Raw genomic sequence first — 12,888 nt, forward strand, 5'->3', positions numbered from 1 at the left:
TTTGTTGTTAATGGCTTAAAAATTTATTGAAGGATAATTGCTTTACAGAATTTTGTTGTTTTTTGTCAAACCTCAACATGAATCAGTCTGCTAATGGTTTTTTTAAAAGTATGTGTTTAAAAAAAAAAAAAGTATGTTAGGTTTTAGATGGGATAAAATAATAAAACTTTAGTCCATCATGCTGTTTTGAGCCAAACTCTTCATTCTGAAGCAGCAGCCGTTTCCTCTACTTAGGGTCGTATCGATGCAGGTAGAGAGCTAAGACTTTTGCTTTGATGTCACTTCTCCAGGGTTGGCCAGGCAATAGATTCTCTTCTGTCTCTGTACACGACTCAGCAGCAGGCATGCATGGGCTTCTCAGCAGAAGGTTGCAGACCTGGCTGGCTTCCACACACCAGTCATTTGGCAGAAAACTTGGCCAGCAGGCAAAACACTTTAAGTGAATTTCATGGGTGTGGAGACATCTATGCAATGCCTCCTTTCTCCTTCCCTTTTAGAACATGCATGTGAGCTGCCCAAAACCCATTTTACCCAGAAGTGGGTTCTACTTCCGGTACTGAAATGTCTCACTTTACACTGGCTGTCCTTTGGCGTTATGCCTCACCTGCCCTCTCCCCACCAGAATGTAGAATTTTGTCTACATGACCAGCGGCAATATTAACAGTCACAATATTTAGGTCGTTTTCCAGATTGGTTGCAAAAGCTAACATTATATTTTCAAATGGAAATAGTGTTTTTATAAAAGATCCATTTGTATAGCAGGATTTTTTTCCTCCAATGATGACTCCAGTGATTCACATATAATACATCCCTTCCACGGAGAAAACTTGAATGCTTTGTCTCTAAAAATGATCTCTTGAGAGTATTACTGAGTACTGCTGATTAATAAACTAAAGTGAAGGTGAAAAGACAAATACAATAAGGTGTGGTTCAGCTAAGCAGTCAAACTAAACACATTTTGGGACCATTAGAGTTTAAAAAAATAGGGGGAGAAAGGAGGGTGGAGAGAACCTGTCTGGCATTATGCAGAACAACAGGATGGGGACAAGGGATTTGGGGGAGATGCTGCTTATGTGTTTACGTAGAAAGAAGGTACAGGAAGGGGAGCAGTGAGTCAACCGGCCCTTTCATGTGACGCAACATTCTGGAAACCCGACTGGCTCGTTCAATGGAGGCTGGATTTCTAGAGTGGGCAGACCCCATCTAAGCCCAAAGATGTGTTTTTCTCTTCCCTCTGTCCAGCAAACACTCCAAACCCTCCCACAGGCTGCTTATCAGTGGGCCCATTTGCACATCTACTGGTGCTGGGCTGAATATCCATGACCTTAAAATAGGGTTTGGGGGTTTCAAGATGAAAAAACCCAAAGATTTCTCATCGGTTCTCAAGAGTCAAGGGACCAGAAAGTATATAAGCATGAGAGCAACTGAGGTAATGACTGTTGTTGTTCTCTGCAGACGACAAAACAGAAGAACAGAGCTAGATATTAAAGTGGGGTTTCAAATACATTTAAAAGAGGTATGTATCTGTATTAGACATGAGACAGGGACAGGGACACAACGAACTGCTGAGTATGCTCTGGAGGGTCACTTTAATCCAAGCCATCACCTCTCCACACTGGAGACATGAAGACAATTCCTTACTCTGCCGAGGTAAGGATGGGGGCAGCTTCGGGAGTGAGCTTGAGATGTCACATCAGCAAGGCCCACTAGCATCAGCACCTGTGAGGTCTGAGTACGACATGAATCCTGTGGTCGGTGGCACTGAGTGTCATGTGAATGAGATCCCCTCTGAGGACCCTATGAAGGGAGTCTCAAAACCAGCATTTTTCTCCACTTGATCACGTCATTTTTCATAGTGTAAAACATGATTAAGCAAAGTGCTGGAAAATCACAGGGAGTAACATGCAAACGACTGTGACTTCCCACGTGCCTTCCAAGGGATCAGTGAAACGATCTGATAGGCCTTTTCCATCCGTTAACAACCCTGCATGTGTTTAACTTGGTGGGAGCTTCAAGGAACAGAATTTCTGAGGTTGAGTGTATATGGAATACTAACGTGATGCACCAAAAGAAATGACTGAGGCTGATTCTCAGGGATAAAAACCACCCCCCCTTCACCTCTTATTTTTTCCTTACATTTCCAAATTATCTGAAACACCTATCTGGAAACAAGCCAAAATCCCTCCTATTTTAACCTCCCTTGGAACACAAGAGAATCTAAACAGCCTGTTACAACTGCACTGCGGACAGAAAGCAATCAGATTCGAAGCAGCTGAGTTGGCAGAGGCGGGGTTAGGAATGCTGCAAGTTCATGTCTGTCCTCTCCCTTTCTCTCGGCCCAAGATGCTCTGATTTTATCAGCATGAAGATACTAAAAAAACACCTATGTGTGAGACAAGCCATAGAGCCTCCTCCTCGGGCCAAATTCTGTGTCTAACACAGTCCCAAGTGGGCAAGAAGTGTTTCCAGGCACAATCACCAGAGTCAAAAGGTGGTCTTCTTGAATGTGGGAAAAATCTCACTTTAATTGCAAACCTTCATTTATAAGCACATCCAATAGTGAACAAAATGAAGAGCTGTGACTTTTGAACATGTGAATGTATCAAAAATCTCTGGAAATTCAGGTAGTCAAGACAAGGCTATTTCACAAGGAAAGCAACCCCCCTTCCAGCCCCCACCTCCCATTTTTCAGAAGACTTTTAAAAGATCACAAAGCATACTCAGAAGTTCACAGTAGCAGGTTGCACCTTGTAGGGAGAGAAGAAAACCTTCTTTCATATTGGTAGATAAATATGTATCAGTAATTCCACCTGACAAAGGTTGGTGGTGGGTGTCCTCCCCGAGTCAGGCGAGGGCAGAACACTGAGCTAGAGGGGTTTCTGAGCAGGGACAGGAAAAGGAGAGGAAAGAGAGACTTGACAGCACAAAGGACCAAATCCATCAGTCCCCCCGACACGCCACACTGTGACCCCAGACGCGCGCGGACAAGAGCAGCCAGCAGGGCGGCCACCGACTGTCTGCCTTGCCATGGATTATCAGAGGGTCTCACAGTCAAAATCCTTGACCAGCAAACTCAAAAACCGTCACCAAATTTAAATCATAAAGTAAATGTCTAAGGAAATTCTTGTTTTATTTATGTATTTATATGGACTCCTTACACAAATAACATTCCTGTTCTCCTAAGGGTTTCTTCTATAAATTGGAATGGCCAAGGAAAGCACTGTCTAATTTTGACTTGATTATACACGTTCAAAAGAGAAAGAGGGAGTGAAGAGAAAAGCGTTGGAAAGTCTTCGACTCTGGGGCTCAGCACGTACAACAGACGTCTCGGACTCGAGATTCATCCGGGTTGTTGGGTAGTTCCAACGCCGAGGGAAAACTAGGGGAGCCCACCCCACCCCACCCCACCGAGAGAATTTCTACAGCTACTCTAGCAAGGTGCTCCAGCTAAAGCATAGGTTTCAAACTACAGAGTTTCAACTTAACATCTAAAATTTTAAACTGTAGCATTTCTGCAACAAATAAGCTCAGAGAGCTCATCTCAGAAGAAAAATTAAAGAACTATTGCTCTGATGAATGACAAGTCTGGCTGTTGCTCTCATGCTGCCCAACTTCCAGGCTCAGGCAGACACGTACGGGGGCGGCGGCTCCTTGGTGGCGCTGTTCACAGTGGCATCATCGTACGGGGGTAGCAGCACCTGGGAGGAAGAGAAGACAAGGGTCAGAGGTTAAAGGTGCGCACCTGCTCCCCTGGGCTTCACTTTAGCTCAAGTTTCTCCATAACGTGTACAGGTATCAATTGTTCAGCAAGTGGCTAGATTTTGGGGGGAGGAGAGATTTTTGAATCCATCAAGTGAAGGAAAGAGACCTCTGGCCTTCTTTTGAGTTTTCCAATCCTTTTCCACTTGTACCTGGATGTCACAGTGCCCGAGGGGGGTCAGAGGGGTGTGTTTCTAGGACAAGGAGTGGCTCTGAAGAGGAACAAAAGCTCTGGGGTGACATGTATGTGTGTTCACAGAAGTAGGGCAGGCGCCTGACTCACCACAGGGCCACATGTGGTGAGACCTGGGCAGTGAAGTGGGAAACACAAGAGCTCTGGTATCATCCTGGACTCCAAGCCAGGACTCAGCCACATCCTATCAGTATTGCCACGGCTAAGCAAGCCAATCTCCGTTTCTATGTCTGCACCACAGGGATCCCTGAGAATTAGAGGTCTAAAAGACAACTCACATGCTGTGCTACACATCTGACGAGGCTGATGTTATCTGTAAATGGTGGGAGAGGAAGCACAAAAATCCTAAGCTCATGAACAACCTTTCTGTTTACATTTCAAGGACAAAAATAACTGCACGTAATCGCTTATGAACTATCAATATGAGAAGACACTGGCTGACTTTGACTTTGCAGAGTATTTACAAAACAGAGAACATCAACTCCGTGTGACTGGCCTCTAGTCAACTAACATTTACTGTACACCTACCACAGGACGGTTCCTGCCCTTAGGAATTCAGAGATGAGGTGTGTTGAGACACCCTACCCAACTCAAGGTCTTTGTGGAAAGAAAAAGAATATTCACAAATAAAGTAGAACACAACAAAACCACTTTTTGTTATTAATACTTTTTCTATTATGGACATGACTTAAAGTGGTAAACATCTATCAATTCCATGAATTGCCATGCCATCTATCTATCCCCTTGGGCTCCTAGAGGACACTAAAATTCTCAAGTTTCTCTTTAAGTTTTGTGTACATTACTCCCACCCCCCACCACACATACACGCACACTCACACAAACTCAGTATACTACACTATTTGGTTTTCTCCTTTTCTAGTGTTTCAACAAGTGCCGGGCTGCAGTCCTGTCTTCCTTAACCCAGGGTCTGCTGGCCAGTAGGCACAGTGTCAGGGGAATAACTGAGTGCGCTGTCCTGCAGGCCGGCCCTGGAAGACTCCGTATGGTTGGTGGGGCGGTGTGGAGCTGGGACACTGGTAGTGGGCATCTGCATGGTCAGGGTCCCCTCAGGAGACAGAAACCACCCCGTGGTTTGAACAGAGAAAAGTTTAACAAAGAATTACGGTATGAACAGGAGGTCGGAGGTGCAGAGAACTCAGAGGAACAAAAAAGGAGAACACTGACAGCTAAGAGTGCTGACTGAGGGAACTCACGGGAGGAACATGGAAAGGGGTCTCCCACAAAGGCCGGGGAATCACTGTCAGAGATAGTGTGGCTGAACTCACTGGAGTAGAGAAGCCTCCTGGGTAGAACCAGGCCAAGTGAGCAAACCACCTGACCGGGTGTGGGGAGGCGGCCGCAGAGGCGCTGTTCACGGGGAAGGGGGTTGCCGCTGGCCCTGGAAACTGCCTGAGAGGAGGTGCGTGCTGGAGCGCTGCCAGGGAGACGGGCCGCCTGTGCCGCTGCCCTGGGGGCCACGGACGTAAGATCTGAACGCTGTGGGGCTCGCACGAACTGGGAGGGAAGACGCCTTCCTCCTCTGGCGCCCTCTACCCGGGAGGCTGGACAGCAAGGTGGCGGGCGAAGGTGAGACGTCACCAGGAGACCAGGCCAGCTCCGCGTGGCTAACGGGGGTGGGGAGGAGATGGACTTGGGAGCTGCACCCAGGGGAAGTGGGTCACCCAGCCGGAAGCAGGTAACTGGGCTCAGCACCCACAAGAACGTCAAACGGGTCTGAGAACTGTTCCTGGAAGCCGTGGCGACGCCGCACCTGTGTGAGTCCTTCCCCCTGGGCATTGCCCAGGGAGACTCAGGGCGAGGGCTGGGCTGCTGCTGGCGGCGATGGAAGGGAAGAGCACCCAGGGCACGCTCAGTACAGGCGCCCGTCCGAGGCCAGGAAGCGTCCCTGTGTGCCCTGCATCCAACAAGCCAACGCTGACTGACGACACAGAGGGTGCTGGGTCATGCCCACCCCCCCTCCCCCACGTGAACACACCTCACTGTCTGTGGAGGAACATTCGTTCTAGAGAACTCGAGAGACTGCTCTTTGAAGTGGCCCCTGCTGAGACTCTGCTAGCCCTTAACAGCATTATGAAAGGGTTTACAGGGTGCAAAATGAGGACCTTATTTAATTTATGGAAGTGGATTTACACCTTTTCCATGTTAGGTGAAAAATGGAAATTTCATACCTCTCCTTTGTAGCCATATATGACCCACTTAAGATTACTATGAAGCCAAACGCCTGTGACTTTGTAACTTTACTAAGATCTGTGTTTTGTGTTTCGATGCACAGCCTGGGGAGGGCAGCGATGGGTGCATCATGCTGATGAACCGAGATTGAGGCGCGGGTGTGGACAAGATGTCCAAAAACAAACAGGACAGCTGAGGTGGGCTGGAGGGCAGGGAAGCTCCTCGGGAGGATGAGCTGGACCAGGCAGAGAATGAAGAGGGCCACCCGGCAGGTAGGGAGGCGGGGGCACCGGTGTAGGGAGGGGGCTGGGAGCAGAGCGCTTCCTGGGAACCCAGGGGCTGTGATGGGATGCTAAGGGTGGTATAGAAGGGGCGGGAGAGACAGGCCAAGGTCAGAGCACAGAGGGGACCCCTGTCCCCCTCGAGGAGCATTTCCGGTCTCTGGGAGCAGCATGTCCACTAGGAAGCCTGACAGTCTCAGCTGGAGCAGAGCATATTCTCTAAAGTGACAGCCTGGCTCTCTGCAACTGCACGTCTGACCTGAGGACTCAGCCTCCAGCACGTGTGTGTGAGTATGTCACACATGTGTTAAGATACAACCAGCAGAAACAGCTGTGATCAGCAATAGAAATATTCGATTTTGCAAAGACTCGGCGTTGGCTTTATGCTGCACCACCTCACTGAGCAATCAGCTGCTTCCGATCTGTCACTTTCCTTAGAGGAGTTACCATAAAACACAGTGAGGCTACTCAAAAAGAAGTGAAATCAGCCATCACAGCCAATTTATTTTTGTTCCCCACCAGGAGCCAAATGCAACACTCAAAGTTTCCAAAATGTTCACAGATGATTAAACACAAAACTGTCTTGAAGAAGAGAAAGTGCTGCAAATTTGTCTTCTGCTTGCCAAAAACTTATTTTCACATTAGGTTTGGCCGTATGTCACTATTTCTTGCTATTTACTTTCAAGCTCATTTTCAAGTTTCATTATCATTAGCATCCTCATGGGCTTTCTCTCTCAAATATTCTGTTGCCTTGGACCCTAGATCCAAAGTCAAGGTGCCTGGTGAAGATACTGACACCCTCATACTTGTCTTCACCTCCCCGTGACCACATACTAAATGCAGACCAGAAAATACTCTTCACAGAGCACTTCATACTCCTGAATTATTTTCAATGAACACTTCTCCAAATGGAGCTGGTTTTAAATTCTGAAGGGATAGTGTCATCTTTGTTTAAGCTACATGATGTTAATTTTAATGATTTCAAGAAAGCGTTGGTGAAATGAGGATTGCCATACTGCTTCTCTTACAGTGTGTTAAAACTGACTGCAAACACTGGCTATTGTCCTTTTCAAGTAAAATCAATGAAGCAACTTGGGAATCTGAGAAAATAACTGTAGGATCAGTTAAGATAGAAAATGCCAATTAAGATGCCCTACAACACAAAACTTAACAGAAACCTAATTATTTTGACATGATTAGAAGCCGGCATTTAGTTAAGCCCTGTTTTTTTTTTTTTTTTTAAGAAATTTGATCATTCACACTGAATGGCCAAAAAATAATCTCTGAAGACTAAAAATGTATATCATGCCCTACCTTGCTATCTAATAAACAGCAGTTACTCAGTGAGTTCAAAAATTGGCAAAGGTGTATGTCAAGGCTGTGTACTGTCACCCTGCTTGTTTAACTTACATGCAGAGTACATCATGTGAAATGCCCAGGGGGATGAAGCACAAGCTGGAATCAAGACTGCCAAGAGAAATAACAATAAGCTCAGATATGCACATGAAACCACCCTTAAGGCAGAAAGTGAGGAGGAACTAACAGCCTTTTGAAGAAGGTGTAAAGCTGTTTTAAAATTCAACAATCAAAAAGCTAACATCATGGCATCTGGTCCCATTCACTTCATGGCTAATAGATGGGGAAACAATAGAAACAGTGACAGACATTATTTTCCTGGGCTCCAAAATCAATTTAATCAATGAAATTAAAAGACGCTTGCTTCTTGGAAGGAAAGCTATGACAAACCTAGACAGCATATTAAAAAGCAGAGACATCACTTTGCTGACAAAGGTCAGTATAATCAGAGCTATGGTTCTTCCAATAGTCATGTATGGATGTGAGAGTTGAACCATAAAGAAGGCTGAGCACCAAAGAATTGATGCCGTCTAACTGTGTTGCTGGAGAAGACTCAAGAGTCCTTGGACTGCAAGGAGCTCAAACCAGTCCATCCTAAAGGAAATCAACCCTGAATATTCACTGGAAGGACTGGTGCTGAAGCTGAAGCTCCAATACTTTGGCTACCTGATGTGAACAGCCAACACATTTGGAAAAGACCCTGATCCTGGGAAGGACTGAAGGAGCAGGAGGAGAAGGGGATGTACAGAGGATGAGATGGTTGGATGGCATCACCAACTCAACTGGGACATGAATTTGAGCAAGCTCTGGGAAATAGGGAAGGACAGGGAAGCCTGGTGTGCTGCAGTCCATGAGGTTGCAAAGAGTTGGACACAACTGAGCAACTGAACAACAAATCAATGAGTGGATAAAGACAAATGCATTATATATTGCAGCCATGCACCACTTCACTTCAAGCAATATTCAATACAACCAAGCTCTAGTCTAACCACAGACCCCAGGAATTTGTCTTAATAGGATCTCAACTACAGATTGAGTGTTTGATGGTGGAACTCCCTTTCATGCAGATGGAAAATCCCTCTTGTCAATGACCCCAGCAGGGCATCTGCTCCTTAGGAAGATTAGCATCTTTTAGTATCTTTTAGTATCTTTTTTCATTGGGAGCAGTCATGCTAGGGGACATGCACTACCAGGAAAGTAGCTCATCATTCATTTCCATTCAACTCAACAAATATGGAGAGTGTTATAAGGGGATCTTCATCCTCAGCTACGTCAACATACAGAACAGTTGGAGGGAGAAACAGATTAACATCAAAGGTTGCAAAATGGAACACCCTAGAATAGAAGTGATTCCAACTGGCCACACTTCTGCAAGTCATTAAAATTTGGAAAACTCACTCACTCCATCAAACACTAGGAAATGATAAAATGCTTAAGAGTAAAGAATTATGTATTAGGAAAAATGGTAAATGTAGTTTCACTGTAGTATCAGAGTTAAGGTTCTGAAGACTTATTCGGAACTCTATGGTTGATAGGATTACAGTGTAGGTAATGTTATATAAATTATCTTTCGACATTCACAAAATTATGTGCCAAATTTTATATGTGTGCATTTATTTTCCTGGGCAGAGTGTTCAGAGCTCTCATCAGATTCTCAAAGAACCATCCAAGATCCTGGGGTCCTGGACTGTAGGGGAGGGGGGTGCAAGGCATAAGGCAAACTGCAACGGCAGTCTGTCTGCTGGTCTACATCCTAATAAGGGTGAAACAGGTTAAGAAGAAATCAAGGCCCGGGATGAGGGCCTGTGGCACCTCATCCACCCTGGAACAGGAGAAGCCTTAGTTTAAAATAAAAAAAGAACTGATTGATTATCTCACAGAGTCAAACATCTGGGAAATATTACTATGTAGTGGACAGATCTGATAGATCACAGCAAGGTAAAAGGTTAAAAACTCGGCAGCTGAAAAAACAAAGCAATGTTTGCTTGGGGGCGGGGGTGGGGGGGAGAATTGTACAAGAACAGGGATGCACATGACAGACCTCTGCACTGAGCAATATTTTCTTAAAATCAAGGAAAACACTAACTGGGGATGTAACAAAAAAATCTGATGTGACTGTATTAGGCAAATGAAGGCAGTGGAGAATATAGGGAGAATAAAACTTAAATCCTATCCAAGAAGTCAAAAGGGATCTCAAATTGATTTTTAAAAAATAAGTACTGTAGATGAAATACAGAGGTAAATACCTGAAGAAACGAGTTGCCAATGTTTACTTCTGGACTGGGAAGTGGAGAATGGGCAAGAAAATGGCAGCAGACCACTGAGAAATAAACTTTGCACTACCATGACTTTTAGCTACGCACATGTTATACTGTGTTAAAAATAGTTTTAAAATAAAAGAATAAGCATAACAGTCTTGAAGGAAAGAAGTCAATCATCAAAGGGCAACTTGCAAATCTGAGGCCAGTGGGCAGGCTCAGGGCCACCGCATCCCTCTTGCTTCCTGGCCAGTGGGTAAGTTACACATTCGCTCTGAGCTTCTGCAGGGGTCCGGAAAAGGATCCCAACTTGCTGGAGATGATTCGTTAAAGCCAGAAAGGGTGGTGGGCACAGGACACGTGTAGAGCAGGCACTAACAGAGCAGCCAGGGAGCACAGTGCAGTTGGAGTTCCCTGCCCAGGAGTTGAAATGTGTTTTCACAGAGCAGCTGGTCAGGGGGGCCTCTGGCCTGTGTGATATTCTCCTCCTGTATTGTGAGACCCAAGCTCATCTAGGGTGCCCCAAACACCAATGGAAACTAGAGAACCAGGATGCCTTGAGGGGCCCCCAGGAAACAGATGTGAGCCCTGGAAAACAAAGGACTTCCTCATTTAATACATGCTCTTCACGCCACTCAGGCCCAGGCCACTAGCAGCCCACTGTCTGGCTCTGTCCTGTCTGATTTATTTCTATGACTCCCTAGTATGGCAAGTTCAATACCAATCGGACTCCTTTTCCCCATGATTTCTCTCTCCCAAATGTTTTCTTGTCATTCCACAGAAAGCCCAAATAACCCCAGGTTCAGGTTCAAATCACTTCCAGAGATCTGAAATATTCTAGCCATAATTACCAGAGAAGGCAATGACACCCCACTCCAGTACTCTTGCCTGGAAAATCCCATGGACGGAGGAACCTGGTAGGCTGCAGTCCACGGGGTCGTGAAGAGTCGGACACAACTGAGCGACTTCACTTTCACTTTTCACTTTCATGCATTGGAGAAGGAAATGGCAACCCACTCCAGTGTTCTTGCCTGGAGAATCCCAGGGACGGGGGAGCCTGGTGGGCTGCTGTCTATGAGGTCGCACAGAGTCGGACACGACTGAAGCGACTTAGCAGCAGCAGCAGCAGACACAATTATTCTTCTCCTCTGAATTATGCTATGCAACTGTGTGTGTGCTCAGACGTTCAGTCATGTCTAACTCTTTGTGATTCCATGGACTGTAGCCCGCCAGGCTCCTCTGTCCATGAGATTCTCCTGGCAAAAATACTGTAGTGGGTTGACATCTCCTGCTCCAGGGTATCTTCCTGACCCAGAGATCAAACCCTCGAATCTTACGGCTCCTGCACTGGCAGGAGGATTCTTTACCACTATTGCTCTCTGAGATCAGACAAATGAATTGTTTTTAAAATAAAATAAAAACATCAGTTAGATATTTCCATATTCTTTATAGATAATATGAAGCCATAAGAGTAACACTAGAAATGGCAGTAACTATAGTACAGCACTCTTCTGAAGCACTTACATAAGCAGCTTATCAATTAAATTGTATCGTCTCTTGTGGTATTAACTGTCTTGTATGTTTACCACTCTCCCCTCCAAAGTTTCTAAAGGAGAAGAGTCTTACATTTCCATGTCCTTTGTCAGCACAGGCTGTTAAGACAGAGATGTGTCCAGATGGGAGTTCTTTCATTGCATTTCAGCTATATGGCTGTGGTCAAATTCTAGCCGCAATCGGTGGTGGTGGCATGAAGCACTAACACCTTCAGCTTCCATCCTTATAAAATGGAAACCACAATTGACACTCGTCAAAAGATGGTGGTAAAGGCGTCAGGAAGGCAACACACCCAGCGCACAGGCTGAGCACCTGGGCGCTCAGTAAACAGAAGCAATGCTCCAAAACCTGCAGGACAGCCAATGCAGTGTCATTCTAACTAGTTCAACTACACCCCTTCCTTAAGAAAGCGACACCAATGAACATTCTCCTCACAAGCGGCTTCACGTGGGTCACAAAAGGAGCTCCTCTCCCCGCCTCAGCTCTGGTGGCCTCGGGAAGCGCGGCAGGGTGACATGTAAGGGGCTCTGAGCCACAAGATGAAGCAAGCAGACGGTTGGATAAAAGCCTCAGGGAAGGTCACTGAACTGACGGCCGATTCGACCTAACTCTGGCTTGCTCGCTCGCTCCCTCTCAGGAACCCTGACGGTGTTTCCATTCTTGACCATGAAGGATATGTCCCAGGGCCCAGCAGAGGAACCATGAGTAACTCTTCTGGAGAAGACCTTTGAGGTCACGATTCCTTTGACCTCAAAAGCTGGGAGTGGACGTGGCATTCACCTCCCCCAGAGCTGATCTTCCCACCCAGCGCCCCTAGCCTTCCCCTCTTCCCTCCTTTACCAAACTTCACAAAGGTAACTGAAGCAAGAGAAAGAAGACAACACGGGCACCGTTCCCCTGCAGGCTGCCACGTCTGCAGAGGTGTGGGCACCTCTCATTTAGTTACGGTTCTAAAGTCAGAAGTGCCTGCGGCTGGAACACCACGTCCATTCATTCACTCCTCACCCCAGGACGCCCGAGCAGCCACCAGAGGGCAGCTGCTGTGCCTGGTGCTGGGGAAGCAGATGAGGACTGAAGGCTGGAGAATGCCCACCGAAGAGCTAGGGAGAGCATATGTGAACTGTCCCCGAAAAACTGAGAAACACCGGCAAAGGTGTAGATGGTGTGCTTCAGCTGAAGACCTGGGTGCTTGAGATTACAAGCGATGAGCCTTGGAACAACAGGCAAGACCCCAGCCGGACTTGTCAGCAAGGTCGGGAAGAGGAACCACTGTCTTGACAAACTCACAGTCCTCCCC

General features: G+C 46.4%; 1 protein-coding gene across 4 annotated transcripts in view; it reads right to left on the reverse strand.

Annotated features, from left to right (window-relative positions):
* Positions 1-12,888, reverse strand: part of LAPTM4B (lysosomal protein transmembrane 4 beta) — a 65,040-nt gene continuing 52,152 nt past the window's right edge. For 3 of the 4 annotated variants that reach the window (XM_010812166.3, XM_025001440.1, XM_010812165.2), the window contains exon 7: positions 3,106-3,698. In XM_010812166.3, the coding sequence (XP_010810468.1) occupies positions 3,621-3,698 (78 nt within the window). In that variant the 3' untranslated portion in view covers positions 3,106-3,620. Of the gene's footprint in view, positions 3,699-12,888 lie in introns of all 4 variants that reach the window. The other variant, NM_205802.2, reaches the window with a different exon arrangement.

The sequence above is a fragment of the Bos taurus genome, chromosome 14 (genome assembly GCF_002263795.3).
Source record: "Bos taurus isolate L1 Dominette 01449 registration number 42190680 breed Hereford chromosome 14, ARS-UCD2.0, whole genome shotgun sequence".
NCBI classification, from domain to species: domain Eukaryota; kingdom Metazoa; phylum Chordata; class Mammalia; order Artiodactyla; family Bovidae; genus Bos; species Bos taurus.